The sequence below is a fragment of the Mixophyes fleayi genome, chromosome 1 (genome assembly GCF_038048845.1).
Source record: "Mixophyes fleayi isolate aMixFle1 chromosome 1, aMixFle1.hap1, whole genome shotgun sequence".
NCBI classification, from domain to species: domain Eukaryota; kingdom Metazoa; phylum Chordata; class Amphibia; order Anura; family Limnodynastidae; genus Mixophyes; species Mixophyes fleayi.
The window spans coordinates 32,671,876-32,697,517 of record NC_134402.1 but is presented as its reverse complement, the minus strand read 5'-3'; the positions used below and the strand labels follow the sequence as shown (position 1 = coordinate 32,697,517).

The following is a 25,642-nucleotide window of genomic DNA, read 5'->3' as shown; positions in this document are numbered from 1 at the left end:
TTACCTCACTCACCTGCTTCTCATCAAGACTGCCAGCTGACTACTATCCGCTGCCTCTGTGCACTACAGTCTCCTGCTTGCAACTTGCCTGTGTTCAACATCGTGACTGCCAGCTGACTACTATCCGCTGCCTCTGTGCACTACAGTCTCCTGCTTGCAACTCGCCTGTGTTCAACATCGTGACTGCCAGCTGACTACTATCCGCTGCCTCTGTGCACTACAGTCTCCTGCTTGCAACTCGCCTGTGTTCAACATCGTGACTGCCAGCTGACTACTATCCGCTGCCTCCGTGCACTACACTCTCATCTCATCTTTGCTGTGTCTTCCTCGAGACTGCCGCTTTTCATTACCATCTGCTACACTTCGTGATCTACAGCTCCTGCCCTGCGCTGCACTCCTGTTTCCCATCGCTGTTGGTTCCTGTGGTTGCTACTGGTTACCTCCGTGTGCCGCTGAGTCCTGCCGCTGTGGTCAGCGCTATCGTCCATCTCCTGCTGATCCACTCTCCACGCCTTCACGTGTTCTACTGGCCTCTACCCTCCTGTCAGCATTGGATTTGTATCTCTTCTACTACCCTCTGCTGGATCATCTCCATTCTCCTGGGTTTCCTATGAGTCCAGTTCCACGTGTTGCTGACTCCTGTGGATTCGTGTCCCTGTCGGTCTACTCACCTGTGCGCTGCACCTGCTAGACCGCTGCTTCTCCTATCCAGGGACTTCCTATCCAGTCGGTCTCCAGCCGCTCAGGTACCGCTGCAATCCCATCTGACTGCTCCTGCTGAACCACGGTATGCATACTTCTCATTGACTGTGCTGTGTATTGCATATCTTGCTGGACTGTGTTTGGTTCTCTCTGGAGTCTGCTATCCGCTGAGTCTATTGCCATCATTGACTGTGTTATCATTGTGCTGGACTACTTCAAGAGACTTTCTAGATTGCAGACCTGATCAGTCATTTACATATATATATACCTATATTGTGCATATTACTGTGGATCGTGTATAAGGTGCCTGTGTATATCCTGTGTTGCAGTCTTCCCCCGTGCACCTCCTCACATATATATGCAGTGGTACAACTTGCTGATGTCAGACCACTGATCCCTGTTTCCGGTATCACCTGTTCCATTATCCTCTCACATAGCAGTGGTACAACTTGCTACCGCAGACCACTGACTACCTGGATACCTCCACTTGGATTCCATTCCTTCACTCAGACAGCGGTACTACTTGCTACCCGCAGACCGCTGACTCTCATCACCTCCTTGTTTCTGTTGGACATTCCTCCTCACTATAGCAGTGGTACAACTTGCTATCGCAGACCACTGACTACCTTCACGTGTCCTTGTCCATACAGTTCCTTGTGTATCATTACCTCATTATTACCAGTGTTGCTAGTCATAGACTTTCCTGAGCATCTCATCGGTCATCATTTCATGTTCCGTGATCACCCAGCTACCAGAGTACCCTATTACCATCTATATTGCTCTGGTAAGCCTACCATCTGGTGATCCCTGGGTAAAGACTCCTAGTGCCCGTGACAGTAAGATCAGGCCATGACAGACCCAGATTCGGAACCAACAGCTATAGAGATGCTGCGGTATCTGGTTACCCGTATGGAACAACAAGATGTTCGTCAACAACAGTTGCTGCAATGTTATCAGACTTTAGTCGCCCAAGTAACTTCTGTGCCAAAGGTAGCAGCCACTGTTGATCCTTCTGTGTCGTCATCTTCTTCCCCTGTGCCATCCCAGGTGTCTACTGCTTCCACGCTACACCTGCCTACTCCGTCAAAATATGATGGAGACCCCAAAACCTGTAGGGGTTTTCTTACTCAATGCTCAGTTCATTTTGAGCTCCAACCTCAAAATTTTTCTACCCATCGTTCCAGAGTGGCCTATCTTATTTCATTGTTTTCTGGACAAGCTCTCGCATGGGCTACCCCTCTGTGGGAAAGAAACGATCCATTGTTACAGGATAGTGCCGAATTTATTTCCACGTTCCGAAGTGTATTCGATGAACCAGGTCGTGTTATTTCCGCTGCATCCAGCATTCTCCGTCTTCGCCAAGGATCTCGCACTGTGGCTCAGTACGTCATTCGATTTCGGATATTAGCCTCTGAACTTCAGTGGAACGCTGAGGCACTGATCGCCGCCTTCTGGCAGGGGCTTTCCGATAAAATTAAAAACGCACTGACCTCACAAGAAGTACCCTCCTCTTTAGAAGATTTGATCTCTCTTTGCCATCGTGTAGACATGAGGTTTCGTGAAAGAGAATCTGAGAAAACAACTTCGGTTAAAACACCTCTTCTCTCAAATCCTCAATTTCACCCAGTTTCATCTCCGGTGATACCCATGGAGATAGGTCGCTCCAAATTAACTTCAGAGGAGAGGGACCGAAGAATAAAGAATAGACTTTGTATCTATTGTGCCGATTCTACGCATATGCTCAATTCTTGTCCCAGGAAATGCCGGGCTCTAACCAATACTGGGGAGATAAGGTTAGGGTTCCTGGAGTCCTCTCCATCTTCTACGAAATTAAAAGCCTGCACTTTTGATGTTACGATTTCCTCTGCTACCAAAGCCTTTGAGTCACAGGCATTGATTGATTCCGGAGCAGCAGGAAATTTCATTTCCAAATCATTAGTGAATCAATGGTCCCTACCAGTGATTACTTTGAAAACACCGATTACTGTGACTGCTATGGATGGATCACGTCTCATCAATGGTCTCATCACCCAGAGTACGTCTCCAGTAACGCTTCAGATTGGTGGGTTACACCATGAAGAGATTTCGTTTTTAATTCTTCCTGTTACGACAAGTCCGATTGTCTTAGGCCTTCCATGGCTTCAGTGTCATTCTCCCCAGATTGACTGGCGCACTTCTCAAGTTATATCTTGGGGAGCTGAATGTCATCATCGTTGCCTCTCTCAAGTGGTTTCATTCAAAAGACAGCATTCGTCTATTCCACCAGGGCCTCCTCCACAGGATCCTTCATCTACGGATCTGTGTGATAAGGTTCAGTCTGAACGCCTTCCTCCTCATCGGGCGTTCGTGACGTCATCGGACGTTGAAGATGGATCTCAGGAGTCATCTTCAAAAAGTCAAGTGCTGGTGGTTCACGGTCACCATCCGTCTTTTCCGGAATTTCCTGCCCTCTCGCCCACCCAGGTTCCTGCGGTGGAGACTGCTTGTCAGACCTTTAAAAATATCTGGTCTCAGGTCAAAACCTGTTTGAAGAAAACATCTATCAAATATAAATCTTTCGCAGATAAGAAGAGGCGGGCTATTCCACCACTAAAAATTGGAGATCGTGTCTGGTTATCTACTAAAAACATTCGTTTGAAGGTCCCATCTATGAAATTCGCCCCTCGTTTTATTGGTCCATTTAGGATCATTCAAGTAATCAATCCAGTATGTGTGAAACTCCTTCTTCCTAAGAGTCTTCGGATTTCTAATGCCTTCCATGTATCTTTGCTCAAACCTCTTATTATCAACCGTTTTTCAACTCCTCCCTCAGCTCCGCAGCCAGTTCAAGTCCATCAGGAGGAGGATTTTGAGATTACCGAGGTACTAGATGCAAAAATTTCGCGAGGAGTCCTCCACTTCCTCGTTCATTGGAAGGGCTTTGGTCCTGAGGAGCGCTCTTGGATCAAAGCTGAAGATCTTAATGCTCCTGCCCTTTTGAAGAAGTTTTACTCCAAAAATCCGGACAAGCCCGGTTCCAGGCGTTCTGTGCCCACCTTTAAAAGGGGGGGTACTGTCACTCACCGGACCGTGAGTGCCTCTTCCCGGACATTTGGGAGCCGTGGCCGTCCACCATCCTGAGGGTCTGCGCATGCGCAGCCCTTTTCTATACTTCAGTGTATACCCCTTTAACTTAATTGGCAGATCAGGCAACACTCCCTATATTAAGCACCTGTGGTCAGCACCACGTGGCCTGATCTTGGAGTCTCATTCCTCATGAGTCTCTGAAGGTGTTCCTGTATTACTTGTGTATTCAGCGCTGCTGATTCCTGTGGTTTCCTAACCACTTCTATTTCTGTGGTTCCATACCACTTCTACCATCAACTCTATCATCATTACTGTTTGCTCATTGCTATCCGCTGCCTCCGTGCACTCCAGCTTTTACCTCACTCACCTGCTTCTCATCAAGACTGCCAGCTGACTACTATCCGCTGCCTCTGTGCACTACAGTCTCCTGCTTGCAACTTGCCTGTGTTCAACATCGTGACTGCCAGCTGACTACTATCCGCTGCCTCTGTGCACTACAGTCTCCTGCTTGCAACTCGCCTGTGTTCAACATCGTGACTGCCAGCTGACTACTATCCGCTGCCTCTGTGCACTACAGTCTCCTGCTTGCAACTCGCCTGTGTTCAACATCGTGACTGCCAGCTGACTACTATCCGCTGCCTCCGTGCACTACACTCTCATCTCATCTTTGCTGTGTCTTCCTCGAGACTGCCGCTTTTCATTACCATCTACTACACTTCGTGATCTACAGCTCCTGCCCTGCGCTGCACTCCTGTTTCCCATCGCTGTTGGTTCCTGTGGTTGCTACTGGTTACCTCCGTGTGCCGCTGAGTCCTGCCGCTGTGGTCAGCGCTATCGTCCATCTCCTGCTGATCCACTCTCCACGCCTTCACGTGTTCTACTGGCCTCTACCCTCCTGTCAGCATTGGATTTGTATCTCTTCTACTACCCTCTGCTGGATCATCTCCATTCTCCTGGGTTTCCTATGAGTCCAGTTCCACGTGTTGCTGACTCCTGTGGATTCGTGTCCCTGTCGGTCTACTCACCTGTGCGCTGCACCTGCTAGACCGCTGCTTCTCCTATCCAGGGACTTCCTATCCAGTCGGTCTCCAGCCGCTCAGGTACCGCTGCAATCCCATCTGACTGCTCCTGCTGAACCACGGTATGCATACTTCTCATTGACTGTGCTGTGTATTGCATATCTTGCTGGACTGTGTTTGGTTCTCTCTGGAGTCTGCTATCCGCTGAGTCTATTGCCATCATTGACTGTGTTATCATTGTGCTGGACTACTTCAAGAGACTTTCTAGATTGCAGACCTGATCAGTCATTTACATATATATATACCTATATTGTGCATATTACTGTGGATCGTGTATAAGGTGCCTGTGTATATCCTGTGTTGCAGTCTTCCCCCGTGCACCTCCTCACATATATATGCAGTGGTACAACTTGCTGATGTCAGACCACTGATCCCTGTTTCCGGTATCACCTGTTCCATTATCCTCTCACATAGCAGTGGTACAACTTGCTACCGCAGACCACTGACTACCTGGATACCTCCACTTGGATTCCATTCCTTCACTCAGACAGCGGTACTACTTGCTACCCGCAGACCGCTGACTCTCATCACCTCCTTGTTTCTGTTGGACATTCCTCCTCACTATAGCAGTGGTACAACTTGCTATCGCAGACCACTGACTACCTTCACGTGTCCTTGTCCATACAGTTCCTTGTGTATCATTACCTCATTATTACCAGTGTTGCTAGTCATAGACTTTCCTGAGCATCTCATCGGTCATCATTTCATGTTCCGTGATCACCCAGCTACCAGAGTACCCTATTACCATCTATATTGCTCTGGTAAGCCTACCATCTGGTGATCCCTGGGTAAAGACTCCTAGTGCCCGTGACAGGCATGAGGCACTTCTGCATTCTCATGCCTCAATGATGGCTGTATAAAGCACCTCAGTAATATCACTCGTGTATTAAAAGGCTATAATGTCATGATTATAGTTTGCTAAATGGCTGCCCCTCCCTGTGTGGGCATGGGTGACCCTTTATTGCACTCTAATAAATGAATCACCAAGTGCAACTGCAGATCGAATGGGCAGAAACCAGTAACAAAGGTAGGGGAATACCGTGTGTAAACCGGAAAGTTTTTTTGCAGTATCCTTAGCCGTACTAGAATATTTGCTGCATTCACCATCATTGTTTATTGGTTTGAAATGAGGATTCGCAGACCTGATTTTCATAGGCCTGTCAGCACTGTGCATATCCCCTACAGTTCACAAGTATCAGTGGATCAGCTAAGACAGCGATCCGTGATTCTGGGAGAATCTGGAATCATCCTCTCTGCTTTATAAGTATAGGTATGGATGCAATGTAGATACAAATTATACTTTTACTCTTTTTGAACTTTTGTTTACATTTATGTTTGATCTAAAAACTCTTGGTCAGCATAGAATTACATGAAAAGCATCGTAGAATAAAGGATATTAAAATAATGCACACAATTAAGCATAATTGAACTTGACAAGAGAGAAGATCATTTAATACCTTCTTGCTGCTAAGTGACTAACTCTAAAACACTGGCTCAAAGAAAGTGCTCCACGTCTCCACTCTCTTAAAAGACCTTTAGCTAAAACGATAATTGAAAAATATGACCATGTACTTCAAAAGGCCGGACGCTAATTATATTAAGAACTGGAAGCCTTGAATTGAGTCTCAACAGTAAACTCAGATTGAAACACATTTATAGCTAAGATTTTCCAGTGGTGCCATGGAATTCTGAGGTGTGTGTGTGTGTATATGTGTGTGTGTGTGTGTGTGTGTGTGTGTGTGTGTGTGTGTGTGTGTAAATGAATTGAAAATATCAAGTGTGGTTAATTGTACACGACATAATAAATTGATTAATTATACTTTTTTTCTTTAAGACAAAGTTGTGTAAATTAAATAAGGAAAGTGCATAGCAACAATTAAAGTCCGTTTGACATATTGGGGGTAATACAATTGCCAGCGCTGTGGCGCGGATATCGGGCAGTGCGCATTGCCGCCAAGTTCTGTGAAATTTACGCCGCAAAGTGTCTTCAGACATTTCGTGTTCTGCAGTATTTCAACATCTACTTTATTTGAATTTGATTTCTGCCTAGAAAACGATGCAGGAAACTGGACTAAAGCCACTGGTCTGAATGAGACTGGAACTGATTGACCTTGAATCAAACTATTTTTAAATAAAGGACCAGTTATTTAGTTAAATAACTTTGTGTATGTCATTTAATAAAGTCTATTCAGGAGAAGGGATTTATGAGCCGAGATAAATGGTTTTGTTTATGGTAGGAGATATTAAAAAGTTTTATTGTGATGTTACCTATGTATTTGTCTGCAGAGCGTTTGCTGTATTTGATGTATTATTGTTTCCCCTGACACCTTCTTATTTTGTTCTTTTATTGTTGCGTTAAAACCCTAATGAATTGAAAAATAAGCTCTTGTAGTGTAATTTATTATCGCTGTGCGACTATTCCGATTTTTATTTATTTGTCAGGCTTCAAATGTGGTTGTTTGTCTAAGACATTAGAAGAGAATTTCAGAGGATTACTGCCACACAGATAGAAGACAACAGAATACAGATAAATGAATCCCGTCTGCATTAGAACAATACATTAGTTCTGATGAATTAGATGTCTTCTCAAGAGTGGCGGTGTGCGTTCCGCGCTCCCTTTATACATAAGTGTTGATATAGAAGCTTCTAATTCCTAATACTTCACCTCCTCTTTCTTCAGTACAGCCTTCTTCTTGTTCTCCTGGATGAGGTTTTGACGGGCTAGAACAGCCTCTTCGTAGCTTAGTTTCCCTTCCAGCCGCCGGCACTCTATGGCAGCCAGTTGGCGTTCCATGTCCTGTTCTCGCATCTGCCGCTGCCATTCTAGAAACTCGCTTGGGTCCCGGGCCCCGTCAACCAGCTTCTCAATTCTAGAAAACAGAGTGCAGGAGAAAGTCAAGTTCTTTTGGTATATGTCATGCACTACCAGAAGAGTGTGGAAGGTTTGTCGGCAGTCGGACAAAAATTGGCACACGTTTGGGTTTTCAGTCTGTTGTGAAGTGATCTGGCACTGGGGCTGGTAGGCAATACAGTACGAAAAGAGACATCATAATCAGAGTCAAGATTTCGGAGGGCGGAATTCCAAATGTAAAATATTCGGCAGAATCGAAACTAGGACTGGGGCAAAAACTGGATACTCAAGAGTGCTATTTTACTTGTATATGAAAGCCAAAAATAAAATATACACAAGCAAGTGTTTTATATGTGAATCATTCCCTGTTATAGCCTGCAGATTACATTGTACATGCATGCTATACTTTTGTTTAGCAAGTTATTACCATACATCATTTGGACAACATCTTTGGCTTGGAAGAACTCCAGGTTTGCAATCCCTTTAAACATGTCAGTGACAATATAACAAAAATACATACATCAAACCTGTGCATTTTTTACAAGTATAATAAAAATTAAAATAAAGTTAAGTTTAAATGAAATAATGGGATGTGGATGATGAAATGTTAATATTGCTCAGTGATAAAGTGATTTATTTTAATATGGTAATTATTGTATTATATAACTGCGTTCAAAGAAACTGGAACTAAAAGAAAAGTGAGTAAAAGTAAATAAAAGCATATAAATAAATAAAAATAAAAGGTGATGATGATTATGATGATACATCCTTAATAAGGACATTTGACTACCAGCTCCGTTCTGTTACTACTGTCGCTGATAGTACCAATACCGCAGATGTTGTTTAGACTGTAAGCTCCAATGGGGCAGGGACTGATGTGAGCGAGTTCTCTGTACAGCGCTGCGGAATTAGTAGCGCTATATAAATAGCTGCTGCTGATGATATTGTGTTTCCTGGAGTCTCAGCTTTGAATTTCTCAACTACATAAACACCCGAGAAAAGTGTTCCTAGTATGTGGCTCAGTGATGGCCAATAGAGGGTCCTTCCAGCCTTCACCTGTGGCCCCTAGCTCCTTCCTGCTTTATTGTCAGATTTGTTTAGGTATCACTTTCTTTGATTAAATGTATTTGTTTTAATGTATTACTGAGATTAAGAGTAATATGTGGCCTTTTGAATATTAGAGAGGTTGTCTATCATTGATGTGAGTGGTGGAGTTTTACTAGACCCTACCTCACACACTGCTATCGGTACAGTCCTCACATGAAACAGCCAGATATAAATAGAAACATAGAATTTGACGGCAGATAAGAACCACTTGGCCCATCTAGTCTGCCCAATTTTTAAACCTATGGTAATCTCAAACCCTATTTGATCCTTAGTTCTTTGTAAGGATGTCCTAATGTCTATCCCAAGCATGTTTAAATGGCTCTACTGTATTAGCCTCTACCACCTCTGATGGGAGGCTATTCCACTTATCCACTACCCTTTCCTCACATGTCCTCTAAACCTACTTCCCTCCAGTGTCAGCCCATGTCCTTGTGTTCTAATACTTCTCTTCCTTTGAAGAATGTTTCCCTCCTGCACTTTGTTCAAACCCTTGATATATTTGAAAGTTTCTATCATGTCCCCCCTTTCACTTCTCTGCTCTAAACTATATATATTAAGATCTTTTAGTCTATCCGGGTAAGTTTTGTGCTGTAGGCCATGCACTATTCAAGTGGCCCTTCTTTGTACAGTCTCTAATGTATTTATATCCTTCTGGAGATATGGTCTCCAGAACTGAACACAGTATTCTAGATGAGGTTGTACCAGTGACCTATACAGTAGCATTATTACTTTCTTTCTGCTACTGATTCCTCTCCCTATGCACCAAGCATCTGACCTGCCTTTATCATTGTTTTGTTACATTGCTTACCTGCCTTTAAGTGACCTGAAATAATGACTCCTAGATCTTTTTCTTCCTCAGTAGTTTCCGTTATGGTTCCATTAATACTATATTTAGCCTTTGGGTTTTTGAGACCCAAGTGCATGATTTTGTATATTTTTGCATTAAACTGTAGTTACCACTCTCTTGACCATTCCTCTAGTCTACATAGATCATCGATCATTTGTTTTACCCCTCCTGGGGGTAAATGTATTAAGCTCTGGGTTCTTCAACACCCGCGAGTTCGGCGTCTTTCCCTTTACAAAGCAGTGCTCCTTTAAATTTAAACGGCGAAGACGCCGAACTCGCGGGTGTTGAAGAACCCGGAGCTTAATACATTTACCCCCTGGTGTGTCTACCCTGTTACATATCTTTGTGTCATCTGTATAAAGTCATACTTTCCCTTCAATACCATTTGCAATGTCTCCAATAAAGATATTAAAAAGCACTGGTCCCTGGGGCACTCCACTGGTAACCTTTCCCTTCTGTGAATGCATTCTATTTACTACACCTCTCTGCTTATTATCCTGCAACCAAGATCCTATTCATTCAACCATCTTAGGGGCAGATTCAATTGACCACGTTACTCTCAAAAGTAACGCGGCCCGCGCAGTATTACCGTTAGTATTGTAATTTCAACACTGACTTTTGGAGAAATCTGGGTTAAAATAATGACCATGTTAACTGTAATAGTGCACAGGCCGCGTTACTTTCGAGGGTAACGTGTTCAGTTAAATCTGCCCCTTAAAATCTAATTCAAGCTTTCGAGTTTATTTAACAGTCTGCGATGTGAGACAGTGTCAAAAGCCTTACTAAAGTCTAGATAAGCTACAACTACGACCCCCTTGATTTATTATTTTAGTCACCCAGTCAAAAAAGTCAATAAGATTTGTTTGACATGATCTCCCCCCAGTAAAGCCATGCTGTTTGGAATCCTGTAAATTACTGGATTGTAAATATTCTATGACTCAATTTCCCTACTACTGATGTAAGGCTCACTGGTCTGTAGTTGCCTCTTCCTTGCTTCCACTTTTGTGCAGTGGGACTACATTCGCTTTTTTCCAGTCCTCTGAAATTACTCCTGTAGCTAGTAACTGGTTAATTAATTCTGTTAATGGTGTTACCAGCACCCCTTTAAGTTATTTTAGTATCTTTGGATGTATCCCATCTGGCCCCATTGATTTAACCACTTTCAGTTTTGAGAGCTCTGTTAGGACTTTCTCCTCTGTAAATGTACTTGTATCTACCTCATTTATATGATTATTCTTGCAACTTAACTGTGGCCCCTTCCCCGCTCTTTCTGTAGGGAGCACTGAGCAAAAATAACTAAGATGATCTGCTATTACCTTGTCTCCCTCAACAAGACTCTCACTTTTGTCTTTTGTCGTATTATTCCTCCTTTTGTTTTTCTCCTTTCACTTATATACCTAAAAATACATTTTGCCCCCTTTACCTACTAACTAGGTCATTTTCTCTGCAGCTTGTGCCTTTGCACATCTGATTACCTTCTTAGCCTCCGTCAGTCTAACAAGATACACGTCTTTGTCTTCATTATTCTGAGTCTGATTATATTTCCTAAAAGCCATATTTTTGCTTTCACAACACTTGCTACTTCTTTTGCAAACCACACAGGCTTCCTTTTCCTCGTGCTTTTCCTAACCCTTTTGATACAAAGTTCTGTTGCTTTTAGTATTGCACTTTTTAATTTTTCCCACCTCTCCTTTCAAGTTCTTCCACTCTGCCAAAGAGTCACTACACATTTTTCAATCTCGACAGTCAGTTTTACTAAAATCTAACACCTTATTTTTTGTGTGGAATGAGTCTGTCTCTGTCTTTATACTAAACCATACTGCTTGATGATCACTGGATCCTAGGTTCTCACCCACATTTACATCAGAAATTCTGTCACCACTTGTAAGAATTAAGTCTTTGGGAGTGGGCTCCCTCACCATTAGTTCCCTGCAAGGAATTCACAATGTCCCTACTTCTAGTGGAACTTGCAAAAGACCCCTCCCAGTTCTCATCTGGTAGATTAAGGTCACCCGTAATTATTACCTCTCCTTTTAATGCCATTTTAGTGATGTCCTACAATAGGTTCCTGTCCAGTTCCTCTTCCTGACCTGTTAGTTTATAGATCACCCCAGTGCAAAGAACAGCCTTGTCCCCATAATATTTTCCTGTTTATACTGTTTAAAACCTCCATATGTAATAAGTGCATAGAACACTGACATGATGTAACCCATAGCAACAAGTCAGCTGTTAGCACTCTAGTGTAGTCATACTAATGAAAGCGAATATCTGATTGGTTGCTGTAAGCACATCATTCTACTTACACTACTATATTATGAAAGCCTAAAGCAGTGTGACTGCTTTATGTAACACATTTTTAAAGGTGAATCACATTTAATTCCTTCAGCTTTCAGGGTCCAATGCCGAATACCGGTGTCAGAGTTCCTAGAATTGGCCTATTACTAGGTGGTTTCGCCTAGCGCAGGGTCAGCAGTGTATTATTGCTCCATTATTATACTTCCTTACAGGTCACAGCAGCAAGCTCAGCCCCGAGCACACTGATTCCAGTGGATTTCACTCTATAACCAGTAATGCTCTAACACAGCTCCCTCAATGCAGTTTTTAAGGCCATATGCAATTTTAATTACCTTAAAAATATGCCTTTATCTGCAGAATCTGATGCCAGATGGTGACACAAGTGAGACAGATTTGCAGGCATTTTTAGGGTTGTAAAAAATGAATCATCTCGGCACAAAGTGATGGTTTTGCTGCCTGCTGATAAATTGCTGGTTATATGATTTATACAACGAGATAAAGAAATATTAAAGAGAGGTGTGACAATGCCTAACACTGCATCTCCCAGCGCTATACATCCAAATATAAATAGGACACCTGGGGGGGAAAATATATTAAGGTCCGACTTCTGCAAATTACCGATATTCTGCGACTTTGCAGACAAAATTTAAAATGGCAACGTGTTTAAAGGCAAAACTTGCCTGGCTGAGAGGCGGATGGAGAAAACATGGTTGAGAGGGGGCTGGAGAGAAGGGAGAGGAGGATGAAGAAAATAGGGAGCTAGCGGAGTCTGAAGAGAACAAGCGGGGGATTCAGGAGGCTGGGGGTTGGAGAGAGGGGGGGGATTTTCTTTGTGGGCCATTACATCTATTACATGTGGGGAAAATTTGTAAGCTATTAATTTGATTTTGAGGCTTGTGGGGTAATAACACTTTTTATTAAATGATTAGCCCTCTAAAAGCACTATTATTAATTTAATGTCGTGGCTGGCAGGAGTGGGGGTGGGATATGTCTATTAAATGGGACTGTTATTAATTTACTGTAGGCGCTGGTGGTGGTGGGGGAATATGTTGGTGTACTAAATGGTAAAGCTATTAATTTAATGTTAGGGGTGGTGGTGCAGAAATAGATCTACATAATAAATATGAATGCTATTAATTCAATGTTGGGGCTGGTTAGGTGGAAGGAGGCTTATTTTTTAAAAAAAAGTAAACACTTAATTTATTGTCGTGCTTGTTAAGGGGAAGGAGGCTTAATTATTAAACATGGGTGTTATTAATTTAATGTCTGGGCTGTATAGGAGGGAAATATGCATATTCAGTTAATGTGAATGCTGTCAATTAAATTCTGGAACTGATTGGCTGGAAGGAGGCCTGTGTATTAAACAAACAAAGCTGCTGATGTAATGTCCAGCTGGTTGGGGGGGAAGTCTGGATTGTTCACTTACTGCTCAGCTTTCCAGGAGGTGAATAATAACTCTCTCTTTTCCAAACAGAACCCCAACATTCCAGGATCCAGCCAAGCAGCAAATGAGCATAAGACACTGGCAGCACCAGGTAGTCAAACCACAAGAGCAGGTAGGCGAGCGCAGCACAGAGTTGGGGAATGACTGGCACTTGTAGAGGGCTAGGCATGTTCCCACCGTAGGTTCACAGCAGGCAGCATCCACCAAGATGGGGGCGTGGGGACATTCCAGTGTTCTCTCTTGCCCAGGGCACTACAATACGGCTCTGTAAGTGGCCCTTTATGTGTTACATATTATTAACATAAGTCATACCTCCCAACATTTACACTTGTGAAATTGGAATAAAATATACAGTGTCCCTGATTCGCCCAAACCTAACCAGATCCGCCCACTTTTGTGTAAACCCACCCCTTTTGAAGTTCTCGAATCGGGACTGTCCAGCCAAAATCAGGAATCTTAGCAAGTAAGCAGAATTCTATTTTATCCCTATTCATTTTCTGTTGTCTTCTCTAATATACCCATAGACCTCCAGTTACAAGACAATCCAGTTACTGTGCTTTCATTCTGTAACAATGTACTTAGCAAAATCAATATTTACACAACATTTGCTCTAATATCTTTGGACTAAAAGGACAGTATATCGATATCTTTATACTCAACATAAGAGGAACTTTCCCCATACCAGTTTCCTTGCTGTTTTTTTGTCCCTGTTATTTACCATAAGAAGCTATGGTAAAGCTACACTGGGGTAAAAGTGTGTACCTGCGGAGCTCCTCTTCCACCTGGCGCTGGTAGAGGGCGCCCTCTCTTAGTATGGCCGTGGCATTCAGTTTAACCGGGACATTGTCCACCTGGGAAAATTAATATATATGTAAAAAAATGGGAAGTTCTAATGACAGACACAAACAAAACAACAATAGAATTTCTCACAACGTGTGTTCTAAACAGGCGCAGGTTTTGGTATCTATTATATGTAGTGCTTGGGTATTTGAGGCTTTCCGAATAATTTGTTTTCCCATTATTTGGAGAACCATACCTGAAATATACCAAATTATCTGTGAGGAGTTTGTATGTTCTTCCCGTCTTTGTGTGGGTTTCCACCAGGTGCTCCGATTTCCTCCCACAGTCCAAAAACATGATGACATGTTAACTGGCGTGTATGTACAGTATGTTTTAGGGAATTTAGAATCTACGCTACAATGGGGCATGAAGTTATTTGCATTTTCCTCTTCATGGATTTCGGTACTTTCTGGATCACAGGTTCCTGAGTAATAGATCTCATACCTGTCCATCAATTACAACTATCGTTCTCAAATTTCAACAAGTAACTTCTCTAGTTTCAGTAATTTGAAGCACTGACTGAACAAACTAACAGCAGCTCATGAGGGAGGCAAATGGTTGACCAGTGGTACTGACCTTCTTATAGACCGCAAAGCTGACTCATATCATTTTGTTTTTACTGTGGTAAATTTCTGTGATAAAACTGAAATCTTGAATAAACGAGGCAAATGCTAGCTAAGCTTTATTTAGTTATTTCACATAACGACTTTTTTTAAAAGACTTTCACCTATTACACTTATATTTTCATGCCACATTCAGACAATAACGTTTGCCGTCACGCTGTTTGGATTGTCCGGGAAGAATGTTAATTAGCGATACACTCTTACCTTCTTTATCTGTACTTGTCGGGCTTTAGTTTTATTAATAGACAAAACATTATCTTCTTCTTTCATTATTTCGGCCATAACACGCTGTGAAAAAAACAGACAGAAAATATGTGAAATGTTCAATGTCCTCCACCTCTCAGACAAGAGTATATCAGAAACAAGGTAGATGAATGAACATAGTTTCATATAGGGAAATATTTCACATAAAGGGTTCCAAGCCATCCAGCCAACCCCCTCCCCCCCTACAAAAAAACTTTATTACCTGGTGTCTGCCGGCAAACACCACCTTTATTTCACATATGATTACTGCAGGAGGAAGCGCACAGTGACACAAATCATTGTCCATTTCCTGATGTCACTGCAGGAGGAGCGCAGTGACTGACGTCAGGAGTAGAAGAGGTAAAAGACTTTCTGTTCCAACACTTTACCTCCTTTGACAAAGGTGACTGCCATGAGCTATGTAAGTACTGAGAGTGGCGGAGAGGGGGTGCTGAAGAGAAGATCTTCAGCGATAGAACTTCCTGGTGTGAATGATGCCTGGAATATGGAACTATGTTTATACATCCAACTTACTTATGTAATATTCTGATGTCTATTAAAAAAAATCCATCATTTACTTGGTTAGGCGCTCACACACAGAGAACGGTATACACTCGTACTCTCCTTTTTCCGGGGTGCAATAAAGCAGGGCTTGGCAGTGGTCCGAATATTGTAGTCCAAATTTAAGAAGTGAACTTGATAATCCCTGTAAAAAGCCTTCGTTTTACACAGACGTGCCTGAATGATCTGCCCAGAGCACATCAAGGTGTATGACACTTCTGTACTCTCCGAAGATGCGTCTGCAAGCTAAGAGTGAGTGTAGGTAGGGGGAGAGGCGCACTTTGTATCATTCACACAAAGTTCAACATGCTACCACTTCGGACCCACCCACTTCATTTCATTCATCTTTTCCATTTGTCTCCTAATTTATGGTTAGATTAATATAAGTCAAGAGAGTGAGGCAATTTTGTGTGCGCAAAAAGTTTTAATACATTGCTCGGGTGCGGGAAGAAATATCTTTCTTTATTAAAGTGCAATATTAAGGTAAAAATGGGTCCCATTAAAAGTAAAGGGTGAGAAATGAGGATTTCCAATTCTAAGCAAGTGCAAAATGCAAGTTCTTCTGCGGAGTAGAAAAGGCCACGCAACTCTCCGTCACAATTACCTTGTTCTGAAATAGGAAAGTTGATTTCTGACAAAGACGTTCCCTGTATAACCTATGATTGTTCATGCTCCCGCTAGCCCCTGTGTGTATTATAGGCATAGCTGCATACCCTCTCTCGGGATCCAATTCTCACTATCCGCAGCCCACTAAGAGATGTCTTTCTTTATAAGCCCATTATCCATCCACTCAGTTCTGTATGACGAAATGTTCAGAAACAAAGGTTTACACATGACTCGTGTTTTATCGACTGCTCGTTAGTGCCAAAAGTAATAAAATATCATCAACTGCACGAACTGCACTGCTTTCCAGCAGTGGTGATGGCTGACTACCCTGCACTGATTTGTTCCTGGAAACCATCAACGCACCCTGACCTATTTTTAAACGCACTAGAAATGAAACAACAAGATTTGTTCTGAGTGGCATATAACACTGACATTGTATTACTATTATTGTCATTTATAAAATGGCAATCCTTAATCTATAGGAGATCTCCATGTTTGTTTTTATGTATACCCTTTATTGATAATATGATGACTTAAAAATCACTGATAATGATTTTTTCTGTTTTTTTGCTTATGAAAAAAAATACAATTTAAACTTATCGCTTTCTCTCTAGCACAAAGACAAAGTAGCTGTGGCAGCCGACCCACCAGTATTGTAGGGTAGGGGGAGAGATATGGGAGCCCATATTTACTACTACTACACGCTACAAATAGGTCTACAGGTCGGCAGGATTAGCCAGCTCACATGAAGACGTGCTAAATATGACTTTAAATTAGAATTGTAGGCATCTAGAGCCTGATTCATTATGGATCTTAACTTAAGAAACTTCTTATTTAAGTTTCCTGGACAAAACCATATTACAATGCAAGGGGTGCAAATTAGTATTCTGTTTAGCACATAAGTTAAATACTGACTGTTTTTTCATGTAGCACACAAATATCAACTTAAAATTTCAGTGTACAAATAAGCTATCAAGTATTTGTGTGCTACATGAAAAAAACAGTCAGTATTTAACTTATGTGCAAAACAGAATACTAATTTGCACCCCTTGCATTGTAACATGGTTTTGTCCAGGAGACTGAAATAAAAAGTTTCTTCAGTTAAGAACCTTAATGAATCAGGCCCTAGTTATTTATAGAAACCCTTTCAGTGGATGGGCACAGTTACACACAGCAGAGAGTGGATGGGCACAGTTTCACACAGTAGACAGTAGATGGGCACAGTTACACACAGCAGACAGCTAATGGACACAGTTACACACAGCAGTGAATGGGCACAGTTACACACAGCAGACAGCGGATGGGCACAGTTACATACAGCAGACAGCGGATGGGCACAGTTACACACAGCAGACAGCGGATGGGCACGGTTACACACAGCAGACAGTGGATGGGCACGGTTACACACAGCAGACAGCGGATGGGCACAGTTACACACAGCAGACAGCGGATGGGCACAGTTACACACAGTAGACAGCGGATGGGCACAGTTACACACAGCAGACAGCGGATGGGCACAGTTACACACAGCAGACAGCGGATGGGCACGGTTACACACAGCAGACAGCGGATGGGCACGGTTACACACAGCAGACAGTAGATGGGCACGGTTACACACAGCAGACAGCGAATGGGCACAGTTACACACAGCAGACATCGGATGGGCACAGTTACACACAGCAGACAGTGGATGGGCACGGTTACACACGACAGACAGTGGATGGGCACGGTTACACACGGCAGACAGTGGATGGGCACGGTTACACACAGCAGACAGTGGATGGGCACGGTTACACACAGCAGACAGCGGATGGGCACAGTTACACACAGCAGACAGCGGATGGGCACAGTTACACACAGTAGACAGCGGATGGGCACAGTTACACACAGCAGACAGTGGATGGGCACGGTTACACACAGCAGACAGTAGATGGGCACGGTTACACACAGCAGACAGTGGATGGGCACAGTTACACACAGCAGACAGTGGATGGGCACAGTTACACACAGCAGACAGTGGATGGGAACGGTTACTCACAGCAGACAGTGGATGTGCACAGTTACACACGGCAGACAGTGGATGGGCACGGTTACTCACAGCAGACAGTGGCTGGGACGGTTACACATGGCAGACAACGGATGGGCACAGTTACACATGGCAGACAGTGGATGGGACGGTTACACATGGCAGACATCGGATGGGCATAGTTACACACAGCAGACATCGGATGGGCACAGTTACACACAGCAGACAGTAGATGGGCACAGTTACACACAGCAGACAGTGGATGGGACGATTACACATGGCAGACATCGGATGGGCACAGTTACACATGGCAGACAGTGGATGGGCACGGTTACACACGGCAGACATCGGATGGGCACAGTTACACATGGCAGACAGTGGATGGGACGGTTACACATGGCAGACATCGGATGGGCATAGTTACACACAGCAGACATCGGATGGGCACAGTTACACACAGCAGACAGTAGATGGGCACAGTTACACACAACAGACAGTGGATGGGACGGTTACACATGGCAGACATCGGATGGGCACAGTTACACATGGCAGACAGTGGATGGGACGGTTACACATGGCAGACATCGGATGGGCATAGTTACACACAGCAGACATCGGATGGGCACAGTTACACACAGCAGACAGTGGATGGGACGGTTACACATGGCAGACATCGGATGGGCACAGTTACACATGGCAGACAGTGGATGGGCACGGTTACACACGGCAGACATCGGATGGGCACAGTTACACATGGCAGACAGTGGATGGGACGGTTACACATGGCAGACATCGGATGGGCATAGTTACACACAGCAGACATCGGATGGGCACAGTTACACACAGCAGACAGTAGATGGGCACGGTTACACATGGCAGACATCGGATGGGCACAGTTACACATGGCAGACATCGGATGGGCACAGTTACACATGGCAGACAGTGGATGGGACGGTTACACATGGCAGACATCGGATGGGCACAGTTACACATGGCAGACAGTGGATAAGCACGGTTACACATGGCAGACTCCTGATGTTCACTGTTAATCGTGGCAGCAACTTGATGGGCTCATTTATGTTGCAGACAGTTTAAGGTAGTAGTTATAGGTGTGGAATATTGGATGAGCCCAGGTAAAAGTATCAGACACAGGATATTTTTCATTCATAATAATCAATTTGCAGATGGGCTGAAACGAGGCAAGCAACCTCATATTCTGAGAGCACTTAAAACACAGACCCTGTTTTGAGGAACGAACTGTTAAACTAGAGAGGAGGAGTTTGTTAATGTTCCCTCCTCCTTTGGGTGGAGTGGAGGAGGAGTCTTATTAAAGTAACCTGCTTCCTGTGGATGGAGTGGAGGAGGAGTTTGTTAATGTTCCCTGCCTCCTGTGGGTGGAATGGAGGAGGAGTTTTGGTAAAGTGCCCTGCCTCCTTTGGGTGGAGCCTAGAACAACAGTGATGTCTGCAAGGTGGCAGAAGTAGCCTTGAATTAATGACCAAGAACTACACAGGAATCTAATATAACTTTACTTCAGAGAAGTGATGCAGGAACACAATGTCAGTGTGTAAATCACACAGTAGAACATTATTCACTGTTTTACCATCTCATACAGTGTTGTCAGGTCTGTATTTTCCTACTTCTGTACTTCTAGTACTTACAATGGGACATCACACATCAAAATACTCGGTGTAACGTACCTTGGTTTTCTCTGACTTCTCTGGATTGGCACATTTGAACTGTGCCATGTTTGCATCAATCAGCAGCTCCTGAAATAGAAGGTGGGAGCATTACATGTACATCGTATAGACGCCCTCCTAGGATAATTAGTGTAGATACATCAGTAACTAGCGGACACAGTAATCACCACCGCAGAGGGTTCCAGGCTACTCAGTGATATGACCTGGGTACATCTGTCACAATGCTACACACTACAGATGTCACTGACCTCTGTCCTACTGATCACACGTGTATCCACCTGGTGGCTATTTTATATAAAATTACTGCATTCATACACTTGTGCTAAAGTGCTCAGTAAATACCATAATGTATTCTGTGCCATTATATGTAGATCTGTGTTCCAGCTGTGCTCTCCTGTACCGCTATATACAGTTAGAATATATTTAGACAATAATTTGTACAAACTTGCTGGAGGCTTAATATAAGCAGAGATAATGTCACATTAAGCAAAAAAAATATTGAGAAAGTTAAGTAGCATCAAGAACTTTCTATCTTGATGACATATGAAATACTATGAGTTGTGTCGGTACTTACCAGTGGGGTCACTGTTTGTGAACTCTCCATGTAACAGTTAGGAGTATAGGGAAACGGCAGAGGAAGAAAGGTATGTATGGGGAAGACCCGAGAGGAGCCGGAATAACGGGGTTCCCACACCTTTTGGAATTTCTTTACTGAATTATTATGTGGACTTTATATTACATATTCCACACTGAACAAAAAGCAGATGTGTTAGACAACGGCATGACGGGGTATCTAACCATGTGCAATCTGGCCCTTGCCCACACTACATAAGTTAATAATTAGTCTGTATTCAGGTGATTCTATGGGTCTATTAAGTAACGCTGAGTCTAGTCCCTCTAATGTTGGATAACAGGCTTAAGCTGGATTTCCAGGTGGCCATTATTTTCGGACAAGTCCTCCATACATGCAACAAAGTACTGATAGGACCTCATTCTCTCCAGCATTGGTTGGTTGTATTTGGATAAATTGTGGTGGTGTCGTTCAGGGACTAGTTTTCTCTTACTGCAACGCTGATGGGACATTCTGGTACCAGTCTTGTCCCAGTCCCTCTAGAGATATCCCTACATCCAAAACAATTTGGGTTTTCAATTCTGCTTGTTAAAAAATAGATTTCTTACTATAAAACATTTATGTATTAAATATGCTTCATTCAGAAAAATAAAGCATTTTCAATGGTTTTGTTATCTATCCTGAGATGCGTTCCGCTGCAATGTAGGTGAAATAAGAAGGCAACAGGGCTTTTTGCCCTTTCATGAATATGCCCCAGAAACCTCTATAAAGCATGCACCATGCAGTCTTGCAATGTCCTCTAACACACTGTATAATATGATTTGTTGTACAAAAGCATACTGATCCGTGATGCCATATTCTGTCCTAGATCACTCAATACTTTTGGGCGTTAGTTGTAATTTAATTAAGAGAAACACTATTTAATTTACCAGAGAGGTTTATAGAAGATAAACAGAAATGCCAGCAAATAAATATCATGCAAACTGTTAGTTATTATACTAGATTATAAAATCAGGCATCATCAACACTTCAGTCAGAATTTGAAAGCTTGACATGCGAAGAGTATGAGTTCATCACAAATTCTGACTTAATATAAATATTTAGTGATTTTTTTATTTTTGTTATTATTATTATTATTATTTTGCTACAGGAAATCATTTATTTGTTCTTCCTCATTGCAATAGTTTCCTTATAACAATAGCCGTACATATCTTCATTAAGTAAATTAACTTGCAAAACTATTTAGGGGTGCATTCCATTCCATTGTGTGTGTGAACTGTACCGTAGTTATTCCCGTCTATGTGCTACGATGTCAGGTGGATGTGTGACAAGAATTCAGGTTTACCAGGAAACAAAAAAACTAAATATGATCAATATATGAAATGGTATTTACTGGACCATATCTTAATTGTATATAGATATGTCTGGGCCCTCTCCCTATTAATAAACAGCAGTGTTCTCTTTACCTACCTTTCCCTTACCACTGCCCAATTTTCCCCAGGACTTATGGACAATTCAGAGGTGTATATTGGCAAGAGGTACAGGGTACTGGAAAACACAATGATAAGATAAGATCCTAATGTAGATAGACTGAAGGCAAAGCCAATGGCAGCAAAATTATCCAGGAGAGTAATCCAAAGCAGGCAGGTAGCAGGCTAGGTCAGAGCAGGCAGGTAGCAGGCTAAGTCAGAGCAGGCAGGTAGCAGGCAAGGTCAGAGCAGGCAAGGTCAGAGCAGGCAGGTAGCAGGCAAGGTCAGAGCAGGCAGGTAGCAGGCAAGGTCAGAGCAGGCAGGTAGCAGGCAAGGTCAGAGCAGGCAGGTAGCAGGCTACGTCAGAGCAGGCAGGTAGCAGGCTACGTCAGAGCAGGCAGGTAGCAGGCAAGGTCAGAGCAGGCAGGTAGCAGGCAACGTCAGAGCAGGCAGGTAGCAGGCAACGTCAGAGCAGGCAGGTAGCAGGCAAGGTCAGGAGCAAGGGTGGGTCAAAGCACCAGAAAACTCACAAGTAACAGTGCACCCAGGAACCTAACAGAACCTGTCACAGGCTCCACAAAGCATATGCCCTTGACATACAAAGGTGCATAATGTATAACAGGCAACTGCGACCATCCAGTATAAGGGCTGGGTTCCCGCCATCCAGAACGGGACAGCTTTGTGTCGTGGGTGGTAAATTTGGGAAGTATGTCTCATTCACTGACAATCTTCATGGCAGTATAGCGGTGAATGGGTGCAGCACGCACTGGTGCGAATGGAGGTGTTTGAAGGGGAAGAGAGTACAGGGTAGTCTAGTACTTTAAAAGCACTTGGCACGGCCTCACTGTGATGTGACCACACCCCCTGTTCCAATGCCAGATACCCAACTGTTGGGAGGTATGATAATGTCTATCCAGTAGTCACAAGCACGCCCAAGTCAGTGCTTCCCAGTGCAATAGAATGCACTGCCATGAGAGCACCTGCCAATCACTCACAGCTGTACAGATGCACCAGCCACCAAGCCCATAGCTTATGAGTGATAGGTTATGCCTGTAGGGGCATGGCCCTGCATAAAAGACACAAATTAGTTATAAGTCACTTTGCTTTACAAATATACATTAATTTATTCATGATTTATTAATTTACTAACATCGCCATGGAAAATGTACTTGTTTGGAACCTGTGTCAGCACATGGGTCACGCTACTAGAAAGGTTGGAAATCACTGTTCTGTAGAACCATGAATCCAATGTCTGGCCCTGTGTCATAGAATGTGCCCACCAGATGGCACTGCTTCAATGCAGTTTAAGGAGGACAAATACACAACGCACAAGGGCAAGGGAGCAGCGTAGAATCAGATTTGGTCCTGATGTGGTCCATGATTTGCACTAGTGTGCCTAGATTTCCGCCAAACACTGCCAGCCAGCAAAAAAGACCCAATTTAAATTTAAAACATGCCTCTAAAATACTAATAAAATCAGCAGTTTTGGATGCATACATTTGCAGACACATGTGTAAGCCATCTAGCATTTTCTAGGTGCTTCTGTTAATAGGATGGTCCTAACTCTAATCAAGTAAAGAACCAGCACAGGGTCGCATACATCCATATTATATTTTTACATTGGGCATCACAGAGTTACAAGCAAATGATTGTGCACATTGTAACTTTGTGTTTTGAGTGATATTTGTTGCACTGCGCATGTAGACAACTTGCATCCATGTTTTTAGTTGCAAGATGTGTATTCCAGGTGCATTTCAAGCAATGTAACAAAAGCTGCACATTCACAAGCCGTATGTCCCCTAGCCCCTTGTTCCCATCTCATGATTAATTTAAGCTATAAATTAAGCTAAATCAAGCAGTATTTACAGAGAAAAACTGAAAAGTTTTATTTAATGAAGGGGTGGTTATAAAGTGCCAGAGATTGGATGTGAGGTTGACACTGTTGCACAATGTACGTCATGAGATATCTCCTTCTCTTGGTGCACCAAGGGGTAAATGTGTCAAACTGCGAGGTTGAAAAAGTGGAGATGTTGCCTATAGCAACTAATCAGATTCTAGTTCTCATTTTGTAGAATGTATTAAATAAATAACTAGAATTTGATTGGTTGCTATAGGCAACATCTCCACTTTTTCAAACCCGCAGCTTGATAAATTTACCCCCAAGACTCACTTCTAGGTTGCGTCTCCTGAGACCAGACTAGGGATGCACCATGACATGCGCTGGGCAGACCATCTGGGCGCACCAGTATAAATCCAAGGCATTTCTCCAGCACGCATTTGGTGTCCTACACCTCCCTGTACTGCTCTTCTACACCTCCATACACTGCCATCCTGCACCTTCCCGTATTGCTTTCCTACACCTCCATATACTTTTGTCCTACACCTCCCTGTACTGCCGTCCTACACCTCCTTGTACTGCCGTCCTACACCTTCCCGCACTGCCGTCCTACACCTTCCAGTACTGCCGTCCTACACCTTCCAGTACTGCCGTCCTACACCTCCTTGTACTGCCGTCCTACACCTTCCCGCACTGCCGTCCTACACTTTCCCGCACTGCCGTCCTACACCTCCCCGTACTGCCGTCCTACACCTTCCAGTACTGCCATCCTACACGTCCCCGTACTGCAGTCCTACACCTCCCCGCACTGCCGTCCTACACCTTCCAGGACTGCCGTCCTACACCTCCCCGTACTGCCGTCCTACACGTCCCCGTACTGCCGTCCTACACCTCCCCGTACTGCCGTCCTACACCTTCCAGTACTGCCGTCCTACACCTTCCAGTACTGCAGTCCTACACCTCCCCGTACTGCCGTCCTACACCTTCCAGTACTGCAGTCCTACACCTCCCCGTACTGCCATCCTACACGTCCCCGTACTGCCGTCCTACACCTCCCCGTACTGCCGTCCTACACCTTCCAGTACTGCCGTCCTACACCTTCCAGTACTGCAGTCCTACACCTCCCCGTACTGCCATCCTACACGTCCCCGTACTGCCGTCCTACACCTCCCCGTACTGCCGTCCTACACCTTCCCGTACTGCCGTCCTACACCTTCCAGTACTGCCGTCCTACACCTTCCAGTACTGCCGTCCTACACCTCCCCGTACTGCAGTCCTACACCTCCCCGTACTGCCATCCTACACCTTCCAGTACTGCCGTCCTACACCTTCCAGTACTGCCGTCCTACACCTCCCCGTACTGCCATCCTACACGTCCCCGTACTGCCGTCCTACACCTCCCCGTACTGCCGTCCTACACCTTCCCGTACTGCCGTCCTACACCTTCCAGTACTGCCGTCCTACACCTTCCAGTACTGCCGTCCTACACCTTCCCGTACTGCCGTCCTACACCTTCCAGTACTGCCGTCCTACACCTTCCAGTACTGCCGTCCTACACCTCCCCGTACTGCCGTCCTACACCTCCTCGTACTGCCGTCCTACACCTTCCAGTACTGCCGTCCTACACCTCCCCGTACTGCAGTCCTACACCTCCCCGTACTGCCGTCCTACACCTCCTCGTACTGCAGTCCTACACCTTCCAGGACTGCCATCCTACACCTCCTCGTACTGCAGTCCTACACCTTCCCGTACTGCCGTCCTACACCTTCCCGTAC

At 44.0% G+C, this 25,642-nt stretch overlaps 1 protein-coding gene across 2 annotated transcripts in view; it reads right to left on the bottom strand.

Annotated features, from left to right (window-relative positions):
• Positions 1–25,642, bottom strand: part of CFAP99 (cilia and flagella associated protein 99) — a 106,439-nt gene that overhangs the window by 19,407 nt on the left and 61,390 nt on the right. For both annotated transcript variants that reach the window (XM_075194223.1, XM_075194237.1), the window contains 4 exons: positions 19,991–20,059; positions 15,059–15,142; positions 14,154–14,242; positions 7,513–7,717 (listed from right to left, as the gene is read on the bottom strand). In XM_075194223.1, the coding sequence (XP_075050324.1) occupies positions 7,513–7,717; positions 14,154–14,242; positions 15,059–15,142; positions 19,991–20,059 (447 nt within the window). The remainder of the gene's footprint in view (positions 1–7,512; positions 7,718–14,153; positions 14,243–15,058; positions 15,143–19,990; positions 20,060–25,642) is intronic.